Consider the following 17,081-nt stretch of genomic DNA (forward strand, 5'->3'; position numbering starts at 1 on the left):
ATAACAAGCGCAGAATGTCGAGGCGGCGAGGAAAAAAAAATCTTGTGTCAGAGTGCTTATAAAAAAGACAAGCGCGAGCGCCACAGAGATGATTGATCACCTTCATCCTTACCGACCATGTTATCATTTCACCGTACGCGAGATCGACGAATTTCCTTTGAACAACCACAATGTCCGAACATAAATTGATGAGCTTCCTATATTGACTCAAATTGCGGCCTTTGCTATGCCACTTCCGGCCTTTCGGATCATATAATTTAAACAACAGTATTTTATTTTTTATCTACGAACGGTTCGTGCATTACATAAATACGACGGAAGCTCATAATTTGCAAATAACTTATTCCATAGACGACGAGACACGAAACGTCCTTCCGGCTTTGTGGTAGCGTTTAGTCAATAGCCAGTCCTGTATTTTTTTTTTTTTACATTTATCTCTCTTCAGTGACTTGCGAGTATTTCTAAGCAAACCAAGTACGCCTGATAGAACTAGTCTTCATACATCCAACTTAACCTCTATTCGCCACGTTTATGATAATACATCCCTATGGTCACGACAGTATACTCGTACTATTTTATGCGTATTTTTATGTGTATCTTTATATGCCATTTGGGGCGCCGCAAACCGGAATACATTTGTTCAAACACTGAAACTCGTCACATATACACACAAGCGTGGGAGGCCTAGTTAGTGGGAAAGTACCGGGAACGAGAACTGGCCCATTTTTTTATTTTAAATAAATGCCACCGCTATAGCCGAATTCGCACGGGAGCTGCAGTGTAGAACACGTGGTATCATGCCATATGGCATCGTGTGGGGTTTTCGTTTATCTAGTGGAGAACATGTTCTCGTCCTTCTGGGGTATTCATATTCTGTTTGCTCGAAGTGTATGAGGGTTTTAAAGCGATAGACGTCGACCTTCTTGAGATTTTGCTTCAGTAAATTCTTTTTACCGACGTACATAAGGTTACTGCTTATCAGTGTACTGTTCAGATCAAGTATGTCCTCCGAAGAGGCATCGACCAAGGTGCTGTCCCGGCCACCTATATTTGATGTAAATCAGATAACTAATCTTTCATTCATCGTCGTATTGCGATTTACTTTGCACCTCGTTGGCGTCACACTGAGATTGACCTTTGCCTGATCAACTGCTACAATATTGTATCAGCGGGGCAGTTTAAAGTCGAGGTTAGTCCTAGCGGAGCGTAACGCAGCTCCCAGCGGGTATGTGTCACGGGAATTGCGCAAGCCCCACTATTCACATCTGGTCTACTACACTAAAAATGAAGGAGCTGTCTATAACAAGCATAGCGGGTATGTTCCGAGCAGCACCTGGCGGGTATGTGCCACAGGGATTGCGCAAGCGCCACAACTCACCTCCGCTCCACTAAACGTTGTGGGAAAAGTCAAACAATGAAACAGCAGTACGATGCCTCCAGCTCTGCCGTTTAACCAGTCTTCGAGACGTTAAGTCTGTGAAGCTGCTTCAAGTATTTCTTTTTGTTTTCTGTGCGCAGGTCGGCCTCCACCTCAAGTCACGTGGTGGCTTGGTGGCGAGATGGTTGACGACTCTTACTCGCCAGCGGGAGAAGGCGTGGTTCGCAATGACCTCGTCATAGGTAAACTGCAGCGTTCGGACCTGATGGCCAAGTACCGCTGCCAGGCCTCCAACAACAACCAGACCGTACCTGTGTCCACATCAGTGTCACTGGACCTCAACTGTGAGTTACGATTTCCTTGTATTGGCCTGCACTTGCCACGAAGCGTACGTGAACTTGCACTGCCGTGAAGCAATCCGTAGCTGTTATATAACGTGGAGGTAATTAAACACACCTCGTGAACAAGGGTGCACTGCTGTACGGCGCCACGGCCGTGTGTCAAGCCCGGAAGATAACAAAGATAAAGCAGTACAAGCACATGTTGTCTTCGGGCGTCGTAGAAGTCACGAGACGTAGTAGGAAGATATCGAATAATTTAATTAAACTCAATAACTTGGATGCCACACAGGCGAACAGCACGACAGTCTCACTTCCACGTCGTCTTCTTCTACCACTGCTCACACCAGCACGCGCGCTTCTCATAGAGGCGCTAGCGATGTGCTAACATTCGGCCATTCTGATAACCTTAACGTCCTCGTTAAGGCGATGTCGGCAAAAGTTCCTTAACTGGTTTGGCGTACAAATGTTCGGCCATCCTTCTATTTAAGTAACTTAATAAATGACACACGACAAGGACAAGATAAACAAGAAACAAAGAAAAACACAAGCAAAAGACTATACCCAAACACGGACGCCCTAAATTTAACGCAACACACAGAAATTCATCAGTTCAAAGCGTTAAACATTGAATAAAATGTCATATTTTCCGGCCATCTTGACTGGCTTGACGTTGCGGAAAGCCACAAAAAATAAAATGGAGAATAAGACCAAGGTTTTCAGAGCACATGAAGAACTTCGCACAATGGTTCTTTAGACACACAAGCAAAAATAAAATAAAATCACGACACGCAGCATAGTAGCCTAGCCTGGTCGGTAATGTGCGTTCACGTTGAGGAAGTCGCCGTACTAGGTTTGCTTTTTCCTTTAGGGACTCTTCGGTTGCGTCATCGTCCTGGTGTAAAGTTCGAGCTGCAGCATATCGCTTCCTTAGGTGGGAAACGTGTGCGGTTGTTGCACATCGGCTTCCCGCTTTTCGACGTAAGTCAGAGACGCGGTAGGTGTCCGCAGACAAAACTTGCGTGACGACGAGAGGTCCATGATATTTCGGCTGAGTTTTCGTCGGATGTCCGGTATGTTCGGGAGCCTTGCTCATAAATACAACTTCGCCAACTTCATAAATCCGTGCAGGGTAGTGCCGTCGATCATAAGCCTGGTTGGCGGAGTCCTGCTCATCCAGTAAACGTTGACGAACCTGCGTTCTCAATTCTTCAAAAGGTTCCCACGGGCTTTCTGAGTCGGCAAGCTGTTGAAGAGCCACTCCGTAAAAACTCGGCTTGTATCGATGAAGCATCTCAAGGGGACTCTTGCCTGTACTTCTGTTTATGGCGTTGTTCAGGCTGCACTCTACTTGTTTCAAGTGGACATTACAATCATGCTGCTCAGGATCGTCAAGGGCGGCTGCGCTTTTTCCTCTTTTCATCTCAGGAAGCACATCACGTCCACAGTGCTGAGAAACGACAGGGCTTGTCACAGAGTGATCGGTGGACATAGCGATAAAATTCACCGTATCTTTTCGAGGCTCATGTTCTCTGGTTCTAAACTTCAGGTTTGATTTTTGCTCCAACGGTGCTAGATCCGCGAACGGGCAGTCGTTTAAGTGGTAGAAGCGGAACGTGCTTCCCACTTTGGCATATGTAAAGAAGGGCAAGTTGGTGAAAGTACGGCCCACCAATAGGTCAACACACTGTGCGTCGTCCAAAACCACAAGCACGGGAATCTTCTCGGCCACAATGCCATCGATGCTTATCTTTGCCTTGCAGTGACCAAGGCTTCTGGTGGCTGGCAGGTTCATGTTGCCAAAACCGTACAGAGGAGTAGGTTCCTGCGCCATCTCAATGCCGCATCGCGCCGCTGCTGACGCACGCAATAAACAACCCGAACTGCCCGTGTCGATGGGACCTACGAGAGCGAAGTCGTCGTTGAAAATTACTTCCTTGAGCAGCACATGACCGGCCCCGGTGCAAGGAAGTGCTTCTCTGACGACGTTAGACTCGTTACGCGAGAAAGCTTTGCAGTTGCGTTGTGTGTGGTCAGATGCTTGGCAACGCTGACACTTAAGCGGTCGCTTAGGCTCCGGACAATCACGTGCTATGTGGCCGTAGACATTGAAGTAGTAGCACTTGCGCTCACCGTGTTGGGTTGACGGGCGGCAATCCCAGGCGTCCATCTGTTCCGTGGTTTTCGTCGCCGGCTAATTCCCTCATCATGGGCAGGCTGCGCTCCGAACACGGTGATGACACAAGGCTTCGGGTGCGTGATCCAGAAATCTCCCGCCGTTCTCGTTCGATGCGCTCGAACTCCAGGATGTCGTGAAGGAGGTCGTCGTCGTCGTCGTCGTCATGCGTCCTTCCCAAGAGCATGGTGCAGAGTTCTCGGGACCCTAGTCCCGTGAGGACTTGCTCTCGCGTATCGTTGAAGTCCAGGTTAACTTCATGGCAAAGACGCACCTTAGAATGGAAGTAGGCGGTCGTGCTCTCGTTACGCTGCTGCACGCGCTCTTGCATCCTGCGCCATCGTTCCGCAACGCGAGTTTGGCTCACGAAGGTCCGACGGAAACGTACCTCGAACTCTTCCCGCGACGTGATTTGGGAGCTCCTCGAACGATACCAGTCCCGGGCAGCTCCAACCAATCGGGCTTTGGCAGTTTCCAGCGTGTAGGCAGCTGGCCACCCGTGAAGGATCGACGTTCGGCGAATGTTCTCGATCCACTCGCGCGCCGAAGGAGCGTCCTCGGAGCCGTCGAAGTCACTGATGTTTTCGCTCAAGTCGGGGATCACCTGGAACGTTGGCGCTGGTTGAGGCTGCGCCGCGCCTGCTAGTCAGTCGTTCCAGTCGTTCCAGTAGTTGGTCCTTTTCTTGGAGGACTTGGAGGAGGTCACGAACCGTGATCGTGTTTCCATGGTCAGAGTCCGTGTCTGCACCGCCAGTCGGGTTGACTCTTCCGTCTGTGCGTTTCATTTAGGGTTAGGTTAACCAGGTCCGTGCACTGATAAAACTCACGTTCACTCTTCCGTTGGTGACTGGATGACCATCCCACTTCTAAAATGTTGTCTTCGGACGTCGTAGAAGTCACGAGACGTAGTAGGAAGATATAGAATAATTTAATTACACTCAATAACTTGGATGCCACACATGCAACACAACGCCACACAGGCGAACAGCACGAGAGTCTCACTTCCACGTCGTCTTCTTCTACCACTGCTCACACCAGCACGCGCGCTTCTCATAGAGGCGCTAGCGATGTGCTAACACACACTAATCTACGCCAATAGGAATTCAACGTTCCTGCCTCCTTTTATGCGGTGTTACATCATCAAGAGTAACCAACTAGCCTGACCTTCCGCTCCGGTCAGCTGATCGCAAGGATGGCAACTCTTTTATTACCTTCCTCTTCAAACTGATAGCCTAATCTTGTGGATGAGAGGAGAGTAAAAAAATTATCGTGATTTGCGGGGCATAAAAATAAATATTACACATTACTAACTGTCAGGACCAACGTGGGAGCGGCCCGCTGCGCGCGGAGTTGCGCACCTCAGGATTTTTCAGCAAAGTTTGGGATTCATTCATCCATCACTAACTGTGGAGGAGACATTCCTGTTTACTATCAATCACGCCATATTCTGCTGCTTACGTACAAATTGTGTGTCACGCATATGCCTGGAAACCTTCTTACCACGTCAAAAGTTGTTTTATTGCGCCTTATGCGAGCTGCTGCGTTACTTTTCCACTAGGGCTTACGGGATTATTATATTCTCGGTCTTGCCTTTTTTGATCAAACACTCCGCCGTTGTCAAGGCATCTAGGACATCATCGCACCTCTGGGACTTTCAGGTGACGTCGCAGGAAAAACCAACGCAAAGATTCAACAACAAACTTTTTTTGTATGCTGCAAGAATAAATATGGTTTATCCAAAGGCAATCCTTCTTAGGTCTTGATGTGTTGTGATTGCAGAACGTTTTATAAGAGCGGGCAAAGCATACTCATGAAAAGCAAGGTGCATTCGCAACAAACCTCCCTGGAAATCCTGAACGTTACAAATTCTCCCGGCTTATTTTCGTGCGAGCGATACGAACAAAAAAAAAACCGTACGGTAGCCTCATTCGGCGAGCCGAACTCTCGCTTTCTGTGGACCGAAATAATTAAAATAGCTCAACCGAGTGCGGCAATTCAGACGACCGCAGTCGATGTAATCCCCTCAAAACCCCTTGATTAAAGTGAGCCGCGAGTGCTCAGAATATAGCTGCGATTTAGGCTTCTGAATAGGGCCTAAAAAACGAGTGGTACAAGCCAAAACAGCATAAGAAAACGCATTGAGGAGATATCGTCAGGTTGCGCAACAAGTCCCGCACTTTCATAAGGGATCAATATACAAACGATATCACGAATGGCCCTGCTTGCTTCGTGCGGCAGAAGACGAAGGCGCCTTGAAATTTATCTGTCTAGAGATATCATGAGACGATTTGTGCAAGCTAAATGGAAATGATCCCCCCTTTACCCCTTGTCGGTTGTGTTTATATCTTGTAGCAACTTCAGTCGCCCCATCCCCTCCTTTCACAGCTCTCATCCTTCCCTAGCTATTATACAGCAGCACTCACTTTGAGCCCGTGGCGTACAGTATTTCAAATAAATTTAAAACAAGGAAGTTCCAGGTGTGTTGGCATACCGTGTTTCCATGAACAGCGCAAACACAAAAGATGAACAGTTGAATAGCAGAACGGAGCGCTGTTTTTGTCTGATCTTCTCATCGTTTCTGTGGTATTCGTTCTTTCTCCATCGTTTAGGAAATTCAGTAAATACAATTATTAATCCAAGAAGGTCATATGGTGAAAAAGCAGTTTTTCTTAATCATTCGGCTCAGGTATTCAAAAGTTTAGAGATAGTACGTGCATCTGTCCAGCATATTCTCTGTGAACAAGTGTGCGCTTGCACACACATATATGATACAAATATTCCAACTATATAACTCGTCCTCATTACAGGAACATCACACAGCTTGCGCTGCGTTGAACATTGTTAGGCGGCTGCTATGCGACGTACACAGACATGCTTGGAATGTTAAAGGGCCCCTCACCAAGTTTGACAATTTTGAGCTGACGAGCGCAATGCATACACTGAGCGTTCACGATCACGTCTGCCAAAATTTGCAACGCTACGCGCCGCGGAAATGGGTCAAATTTCAAGCCGAACGCTGCTTGTCCTTCTTCTCACGGGCGCGCGCCCAGAGAACGAGGGGATGACGTACACGATGGAATGGCCCTACGTAGAGAGTAGTGCTGTGACGTCGCTCCTCTACGTAGACGACTGTGCTCTGACGTCGCCAACAGTAACACGTGACACTGCGATAATTATTTGGCACGACATGTGTAGTTTGTGTGATTTGTTGCCTAAATAGATGAATAAGACTGCAGAGAAATAGAGAAATAATGAGACACACAACGGGAATATGTGCGTCTTTTACATTTTTAAATGCGACTTCTGCGACATTGGGCATATATATCTATCTGTCTATCTATCTATCTAGCCGCCTACGACTTTGTGCTCTCCTGGCCGTTTTATTGTTAATGAGATGTATACCAAAATTGGTCTGACACTGCATGACCGTATTACGAACATAAATGACAGGTCATATCATGAAAATCATGACACGCATGTCATGAACAGCATGATTTACATTCCACGCCCTTTGGGCTCTTGCGGCCGTTCAGTTAATTTCATATATACCAAAATTGGTGCGACGTGACAATAGTTCATGACCAACATAATGACAGGTCCTAACATGCAAATCATGACGCGCATGTCGTGTGCAGCATGATTTACATGATATGGTCTCGGGGCGCTCGCGGCCGTTTAATTGAAGGGATACGTAAGAAAACTGGTATGACGAGACATTTCTATATGACGAACATAACTGACACATGGTAACATGAAAATCATGACAAGCTCATGGTGCCCTCGCGGCCATTTGGCTTCCTTGATATACACCAAAACTGGTATTGCGCGACGCGTCTGTATGACGAACGTAAATGAGAGGTGGTAACATGAAAATAATGACACGCATGTCATGTACGACATGATTTACATGCCACGTTCATAGTGTGCTTCCGGCCGTTTTATTGTTAACTGGGTGCGTGATGAACATAAATGACAGGTCATGCATTGCATATTCCAGAATATACGTTTCATTAGTATCGTATATACCCGATTGGACATGCATGCATGCATGGCAAACATGCGACATTTAGTGAACTGAATGCCGTGGCATGAATGACTTCTTTTGCCTCAAAGACGGACAAGGCGATGTAGCAGCTCTTTGCCGGCTGCTTCGCATTACATCGATTCCAACAGTGCGTGGGATCTGCAGTATTCTTTCTTTTTTTTTTCGTGAATTGCAGCGAGATGCGGGACTAATAAGCCTCCGTTTCCCATGCGTTCGCGTCCCCGTGGTTAGCGCATCGAGCGGAAGCCAGCCCTGCAAACGAAAGTAATGTTCTGGCGCCTTCGAGCACTCATTATGCTCATTTATTCTACCGCGTCTACTTAAATGTTCACGCAGCACTGGCTCTTGATACCGCTAGTCTAGTGCCCGTACAGCAACAATTAGGCCGATGCCTCGGAGTTGCAAGTTGTGGCGCAGCCTTGCTTCAGCCTATTGTGAGTCGCGAGCAGAAAGACTCGCGCTTCTGGGGAAAATGTAGTTTACCTCGGCTTCTATCACGAACCACGCTCTCGGCACTCAATCACACCTCTCCTCACGGCTGGCCGGGTGCTCAGGAAAAGCTGGCCACACTGTGGCTCAAGCCGCGTGTTGCGAGGACAAATGGTGAGAGGGAAGTGAAAGGAAGGGGGCTGCCCAGCGTGTCAAGGAAACGTCGGCACGGCGGTAGCTCTATTGCAGCGTAACGACGCCGAGAGCGACCGGGCCAAGCCAAGCCGAGCTCAGTCATGCCGAGCCAATGCGCCGCGCTTCGGTAGCAACGGCACCGCAGGGAGGAATCGGCGCGCGATGCCGCCGCAACACCATCACCGCCACCACAGCGACCGGCAATACTATACCGTATACGAGCGGGCTACCGTGGCATGACGGCTGGCCGGTTCGTGAGGCTGGGCTGGTCGGTCGCACCGCGCGGGTGTCTATTGTATTCATATTACCCCACAGCGGCCACCCCGGCTGCACTTCGCCTGATTACTCCGCTCTGGTTGCCAGGTCGCTCTTATCGACTGCACCGTGCCTCCTACCAGGCAGCTGTAATAGTAATGTGTACGAAATGCAATATGCGTTCTCGGTGAAAAAATGGAATATGCAATACTCCCACTACAATTTCCCATTTTTTACTGCTGCTTGCTTTCGTTCATAGGGCTGCTCCTATTTCTATATTCTGGTTGTTTCTGTCTCCATGAGCTAGTATGAATCCCATTGTTGCCATTTGTTTTGTGTCCTTTTTGTAACCATTTCTCTGTTTCTTTTATGTGGTGGGGGGGGGGGGGGGGAGGGATGGAGGCGATGTCGGTGAAGGTACGGTAGTGATCTCGAATAACTACCATACTTTTACGCGGCATTCTGCTCACGCTCGTCCGAACGAAATGCTGCTCCTGAACATTGCAGAGGACAGGGGAAAACAATCGCGTATTTTTATTTCTTCGAGACCTCCCCCTCGTAGACCATAACTTAACCAGAAACACGCGCTCCACGTACACTGTGCTGCACGAACTTTTGTAATCAATCACGCAATAGCTATTGTTTTGCACTACGTCATAGCTAGTTCGAGCAGTTCGTACGGGCTGATTATGTGAACGCGGTGTCCGTTACTCTTTGAGTAGACCGAAGATAAACCCGCGGGAGGCTTTTTGTAGTTTTAAAATGACTATCAGAATAATTTTCCCGTGCTTCCTTGCGGTGAAAACAGAGTGGTTTAAACCAAGCTTGTTTTCTTTATTTTTGCAAGAATGCTGTTTTAAAATGGGCGACAATCACGCGCACCTCTCGCAGATCTCGTCCCGTAAAAACATTATTATAGAGATGAACAGCAATCGAAGTTCTAGATCAGAGCTTTATGGTCCACAGCATCATTACGAAACTACTTAAAAGTGCGTTATTTATTTTGTTTTACATTTGAAAAGTTGAATAACTTGATCACTTGGGGCACAAAAATACAGATTCACTGCTACAATTTTTATATTCCTGACTATTTTTATTACGTGCTATGATACCCAACAGAACGGGTGCAACTTATTAGTAATATCCTTAAGTTTATCACTCTGCAGTACAATTCCGCTTTCGGCAGAGTTCTTTGAGTAAGAGCAAGGTTATTACAACTTCATGTGTAGTTCTGGCTCAAATTCAAACAATGTTCTATAGCTCTTGGAGCTGTGCGTTCGTGCGAATCTTGCTGTTATTATTTTTTTTCTTTAAGTTTTGCCACGCGGACTTCTCAAAAATCAAAATTTCAAAATATTATGCCGTTTGAACCTTAAACGTGCTACGCTTGTCTTGAAACTCTACAACTAAACGTGTATTTTATTTTATCTTCGTCACTTCTCATGGAATCTAATCTACAGGTCATCACGTTGTGCGTTTCTGAGCAGGTGGCTCAGGAACGCACTTCTATGATTGTAGCTGACTTTCAATCGGCACCAATTCTATACTTTCACAATCTTTAAAAGAGAAAAATAATAATAAACAATGTGCAGTCCCTCTCGGTTTACAGCATGTCGCTCATTCGTTATTCGAAATAAAACAACCAAAATGAATAGGGTGCTACTTGCAGCCTGGCGCTTCGCTCCGTCAATTTTCTTTTTTTTTCTGGCTATGTATTTCTTCTTTGTGGCCACGCTTGTCATGAAGAGGTCACGCGCGACAACCTCTTGTTCTGGCTGTTTACGCTTACCGCATAGCCGCGAGCGCCGGCAACCCGCTGAGGTGACCGGAATAGTAATCCATGTTTAATGAGTTCCTCTTCATTAGTAAAGCTTCAGCGCTGCTCATCCATGATTCAGGCGGCGCGCGCTTTCGAAAGCGTGATGCCGCGAAAGCAGGCCTATACCCGTATCGGATAAGCCGTCGTGCGCCACGCAGCGCTCTCTTAGCCTTGCGTTTGTGTCGAGGCGTGAATGACCAGCTAGTCGTCCAGAATGGCGGGTTTTGCTAGAGCATAAACTCCGCGTAGAAAGCGAGAAAGAGAAGACGTGTGCGTTGAAAAATAAATGAGTGCCCACGACTCCGTCTACGGCAGTCAGTAGTTCGAAAGCCGCGTACTATAACGGAGCTCACTAGTCGCACTAGGATGAGAATGAATTAGTCGGGGCATTCTCACAACGACAGACGTGTAAGCTATATGCGACAGCGAACACTGCATGCGCTTAGCAACTAACACGAAACACTTCCCGCCCTGAGTACTTACTACTGCCAGTGCGCTACCAGTTCATTACCGCTGCCAGTTCTTTAGAGACGTCGATGGTAATGAGGTACTTGTTTATTGTGGGATGCAGTGTGCGGTGCGTGGCGTGTTTTAAGCATGTTCTCTATGTTTCATGATCTGTGATAGAAAGGTGGGCTACAGCCTACTTGTACACTGTCCATACTTAAAACACCGTCTCAGTCCTTTTGGAGATGGTATTTCAAGTAGCATGTTAGGAAGAGCGTTCAGGCTGACTTCTCCGGAGTTCTTAAAGACTTTCTCTTTCAGTTTCTTCCTTGCGATGAAATATGTAAATGCATACGCTGATACTGCACAGATAGTTACCACTGCGCGAACCACACTTTTACTGCGTGTTTCAAGATTTCGGATGCTTTTATCAAAGGGAACGAGCAGGGGGTAACGAAGAAAGTCGTGATGCATTCAAAATGTCAGTGCAACGGTGAATAGACATCCGGACACGTAGGTAGATTTTTCTTTGAAAAAAAGTTTAGTCTTTGCTAAAAAGTAACAGTTCTCACATCTTCCAGCTACTTCCGCTTCGCCAGCATTTACATTCAAACTCCACCAAGAAAGTATGAGAATATAAAAAAAAAGTAGAGTTGTTATTAAATATATACACTGTCAGGCAAACAAGGTCTTTCCTTTCAGCCGTTAGTTTTTAGTTTGTATGTTACGTACACGAATAAAATGCGAAGAGTATCGTTACAGAGCCTGCTTCCAACCCGCTGTCGCCAAAGGTTATGGTTAGTCGCGCCTAGAAACTCTTGCCTTTGGCAGCTTGGAAGTTCTGTCGCGCAAATTTTCTTTGCATCGGAGAACGCACTTAAACTCACTTATTTGTACTCTTAAAGATCACTCGCATAAACAAAATGATGGTGTAGATGCATCAGCGCGTCGCAAAAATATGGACAGTAAAATAACGCATAGCTATGAGCAAAAGACCTCGTTATATTTTCTCCATCGCAAAAAAAAGCAGAAAAACAGACCAGAATGGAGATCGTTCTTTCCCAATCCGCGAGTGCCTATTTGTTCTTCGTAACATTTTTAGGCACTTGTTACAAGGTTTGACAGCAGCTAAGGAAGGAATGCGCACGCTCTTTCTGCGGCCTCTTATTAAGACTCGAACTCTCTTATGCGCGAGCTATTGCGCGTCTAAAATAGACCTCAATACGCGTAGATATGTAATTTTACACTTGCCTTTGCGTTCTCCACTTTCTACGGTCGGTTCATGTCCCCGTCATGAATACGAAATTGGAGTGTTCCCTGTCATAAAACATTCCGTCTTTGTTGTATTATGGAGCCACGTCGCATACTTCGGGGCCGATATTTTATTCATTCCTTCCGGCATCCGAAGTAGGAAGCTCCGAATTCTCCATCGGCGTATCAGATCAAATGTCTTTTGATGGCCCCTTAGTGCATCCGAAACGTAAGTCAGGAAGCGTATGAAAGGATATAGTCTAGGCTATAAAATACAAAAAAGCAATGTTATCTGTAAGCTTACAGAGTCGAAACATACGTGAAAGTTCATATTTGCTTTATACTTTGCTTCAGCGCCACCTTTTTAGTTTTAGAGCCCTTTTCTGACTCGATCATTATTTTCCTTACCCTCGGCTTTTGTTAAAAAGCGATGGATGTGTATTCTAGCGATAAGTTTACCAAGTGAAAACACAAACTGGTTAACTCGACAGCATATTCTTCCGGCGTTATTACGGGTCACATTTTAGTTTAATGGAGGTTTCCACTATTATAGAAATAGGCTTTCAATGCTCTCAAAGTTTGGATACATACATATATATATATATATATATATATATATATATATATATATATATATATATATATATATATATATATATATATATATATATATATATATATATATATATATATATTTGATTGGGCAGAAAAAGGTATTTCAAATTCATTTTTGTATATGTATATATCAAATATACTATCTTAAACGAAAAGAAAGACAGAAAATCAGAGTACGGGGCTTAGAAAATAATGTTTGGGTGAATTGGGACGCTTCGGCAAAATATTTTACAATAACGCCTTAGCTTGCCCGCTGTGTAGCGCACAGTGCAGATGACGGAGCTTTCACTTTCGCTGACGTCTGCAAATAGAAATGGTTTTTCGATTTTCTCCCCTAATGTCTGGCGTAATAATGAGCGCCACCAAACACCACCATAATGACCGTCGGAACGGAATGAAACATTGCGAAATTCCTGAACCGATGCCCAGAAATACCTTGAAGATTTAAAGAGTTTGTAAAGTTCTGTAATATTACCGCACGCAAGACAAAACGACTATGCAAGACGGCAAGGTAGAACGGATGAGCGCTAGCCCTTACAAAAATGAATTTAGACAGTCTATGGTCTATCTAAACCCAGTTTTAGACAGTCCATAGACCGTCTACATACATTTTTGTAAAGGAGGCCTGCCTGTCTTTCTTTCTTAGCATTATCGTCTTTTTTTTCTTCTTTTTTAAAGTTTTATTAACATCGTTATTCCTGACTAGGTGAACATCAGCTTCTCTATTGCACTGCGACAGCCGCTACGCACTGCAATACTTTTCTACGATATTCTTCAAAAGCGTGCCTTCGCACTGCAAAGCCTTATTAACTGGTCTGTATTAAACTTTGCCAATCAAGAACACTTATTTCGACGCATGCCCATCGAATAATTTTTTTCTTATCGTGCACTGTGTTTCACGGTTAGGTTGCGGAATTCAAGCATGCAAACGTGAGTCGTTCGCCGAGTTTAGCGGCGAGTAGCTCCGCAAACCGACGCCGATGTCTACCATTCCTCTCGCATCATCGGCCCTAATTCAATTGTCAGGGCGCGCCTCGCAAGCGGCTGGCGAGCGCGCGCAGGGGGCCGCGAAACGCGACGCGATATGACGTCTTCGTATTATAGGCATTCGCGAAGTTACGACAACCCCCTCCCGCGCCGTTTCGTTCACGGTCAGCTTCAACGGCGCGCGTTCCACGAGTGCTCTCTACGTGTCTGTCCGTGTGCTCGATGAGCGCCGGCGCCGGGCACATGCCTGCGGGCCTTACTCTCTCTCTGCGGCTCCTTCGCATTGGTAGAGATCCCTGTTCGCACTCTGAACTCGTTCGGCCGGCACACACAATTCATTAGTGCGAGCGAATCTAGAATTTCGTTCTGCCCAACGGCCCTCAAGCCAACCCTCTTTCTCCTTCATTTCCCACTTCCGTTCCCTTTCTGTACCCCGGCACTCTCACGCACCTCCTTGTCGCTTCGGTCTTGGACTGTAAAGCGGGCAAGCTGTGCTCGCCTCGTTTCACGACTGCGATGAGATCTCTCGAACCGTAGATTATGAGGAATTCGAGAATGCTGCCCACCTGAACAGGAAGGCGAGGTTGTGCAGTCATGCGCACCACCAGTACATCGAAGCCATTACGCGAGTCCGCGCCGCCTTTCCAGATATTGTAGAAAGGGAAGACTGCATCCGGTGACCGTGTCAGCTAAATAAGCAGGGACGTTTCAGCGCTTTATGTCTAATGGCAGCAGCCTTGGAGGAAAATGGTGGTTATAACTGTCTGATACAAGCCTATTGGTGTACTCGTGGGTAAAAAAAATACACGCTCTCTGTTTCAAGATAAGCAAGCCAATGAGTGACCTTATAGACTGATCTTAATCTTCAAACAGCGCAGGCACACGAAGGCACAAAAAAGAACTCTATTCGCATGCGTGTGCTGTTTGAAGATGATGCTATACCGACTAGCCTCAATTCCTACGCTGATTTTCCAAGCGCAGGACACGTATGTACACTGAACACTCATATAAAAAGGAGGGAGGAAGAAAACAGAAAAGGTGAAGGCAGGGAGGTTAACCAGAAAAACTTCCTGTTGACTACCCTACACTGAGGGACCGGGGAAGGTGAAAAGAAAGATGAAAAATAGAGAGGAGGGAAGGGAAGGAGAGAGAAAAAAAATCCGGCAGATCCCACGCACTGTGAGAATCGATGTAATGCGAAGCAGCCAGCAAAGAGCTGCATGCATCGCCTTGTTTGTCTTTGGGCCAAATGAAATCACTCATGCCATGGCATCTAGTCAACCATATATCGCATGTTTGCCATGCACGCATGCATGCACAATCTAGTATACACCATGCCAATTCTGGTATATACAATGCATGACCTGTCGTTTATGTTCACCACGCACTCGTGTCATGCCATACCAATTTTGGTATATATCCAGTTAATAAAACGGCCGGAAGCGCACCATGACAGTGGCATATAAATCATGCCGTACGTGACATGCATAACATGATTCGCATGTTAAGACCTCTTATTTATGTTCGTCATACAGTCACATCGCGCAATACCAATTTTGGTGTATATCAAACGAGCGAAATGGCCGCGAGTGCACCATGAGTATAGCATGTAAATCATTCCATACATGACATGCATATCATGGTTTTTTTATGTTACCACCGGTCACTAATGTTCATCATAGTCACATAGCGCAATACCAGTTTTGGTGTATATCAAGCTAGCGAAACGGCCGCGAATGTACCATGAGTGTGGCTTGTAAATCATGTCGTACATGACCTGCATGTCACGATTTCCATGTTACCACCTCTCATTTACGTTCGTCATGCAGTCGTCGCGTCGCGCAATACCAATTTTGGTGTATATCAAGCAAGCGAAACGGCCACGAGTGCGTCATGAGCATTGCATGTAAATCATGTCGTGCATGTCATGATTTTCATGTTACCACGTCTCATTTACGTTCGTCATGCAGTCGCTTCGCGCAATACCAATTCCGGTGTACATCAAGCTAGCGAAGCGGCCGCGAATACATCATGAGCGTGGCATGTAAATCATGACAAACATGACACGCATGTCATGGTTTTTATCTTACCAACTGTTCTTCATGTTCTTCATACAGCCACATCGCGCAATACCAACTTTCGTGTATATCAATTTACTGAAACGGCCGCTTGCGCACCATGAGCGTGGCTTGTAAATCATGACATCCATGACATGGTTTTCATGTGACCAACTGTTATTCATGTTCTTCATACAGTCACATCGCGCAATACCAATTTTGGTGTATATCAATCTACCGAAACGGCCGCTAGCGCACTATGAGCGTGGCATGTAAATTAGGTAGTACATGACTTGCATGTCACGATTTTCATGTTACCACCTCTCACTTACGTTCGCCATACGGTCGTGTCGCGCAATGCCAATTTTGGTGTATATCATGCAAGCGAAATGGCCGCGAATGCACCATGAGCGTGGCATGTAAATCATGACATACATGTCATGGATGTCATGGTTTTCATGCTACCACCTGTATTCGTGTTCTTCATACAGTCACATCGCACAATACCAATTTTGGTGTATATCAATCAAGCGAAACGACCGCGAGTGCGCCATGAGCGTGGCATGGAAATCATGTCGTACATGACATGTATATCATGATTTTCATGTTACCACGTGTCAGTTATGTTCGTCATATAGAAATGTCTCGTCATACGAGTTTTCTTACATATCCCTTCAATTAAACGGCCGCGAGCGCCCCGAGACCATATCATGTCAATCATGCTGCACACGACATGCGCGTCATGATTTGCATTTTAGGACCTGTCATTATGTTCGTCATGAACTATTGTCACGTCGTACCAATTTTGGTATATATGAAATTAACTGAACGGCCGCAAGAGCCCAAAGGGCGTGGAATGTAAGTCATGCTGTTCATGACATGCGTGTCATGATTTTCATGATATGACCTGTCATTTATATTCGTAATAAGGCCATGTTATGACACACTAATTTTTGTATACATCCGAAAAACGAAACGGCCAGGAGAGCACAAAGTCGTAGGCGGCTCTGATAGATAGATAGATAGATAGATAGATAGATAGATAGATATAGATAGATGATAGATAGATAGTAGATAGATAGATAGATA

The 17,081-nt window shown here is 45.9% G+C and overlaps 1 protein-coding gene across 4 annotated transcripts in view; it reads left to right on the top strand.

The window, feature by feature from the left end:
• LOC119393565 (hemicentin-2) overlaps positions 1–17,081 on the top strand; it is a 271,691-nt gene that overhangs the window by 160,134 nt on the left and 94,476 nt on the right. For all 4 annotated transcript variants that reach the window (XM_049416281.1, XM_037660666.2, XM_037660668.2 and 1 more), the window contains one exon: positions 1,519–1,722. In XM_049416281.1, the coding sequence (XP_049272238.1) occupies positions 1,519–1,722 (204 nt within the window). The remainder of the gene's footprint in view (positions 1–1,518; positions 1,723–17,081) is intronic.

Source organism: Rhipicephalus sanguineus, chromosome 5, assembly GCF_013339695.2.
Source record: "Rhipicephalus sanguineus isolate Rsan-2018 chromosome 5, BIME_Rsan_1.4, whole genome shotgun sequence".
In the NCBI taxonomy this organism is placed as follows: domain Eukaryota; kingdom Metazoa; phylum Arthropoda; class Arachnida; order Ixodida; family Ixodidae; genus Rhipicephalus; species Rhipicephalus sanguineus.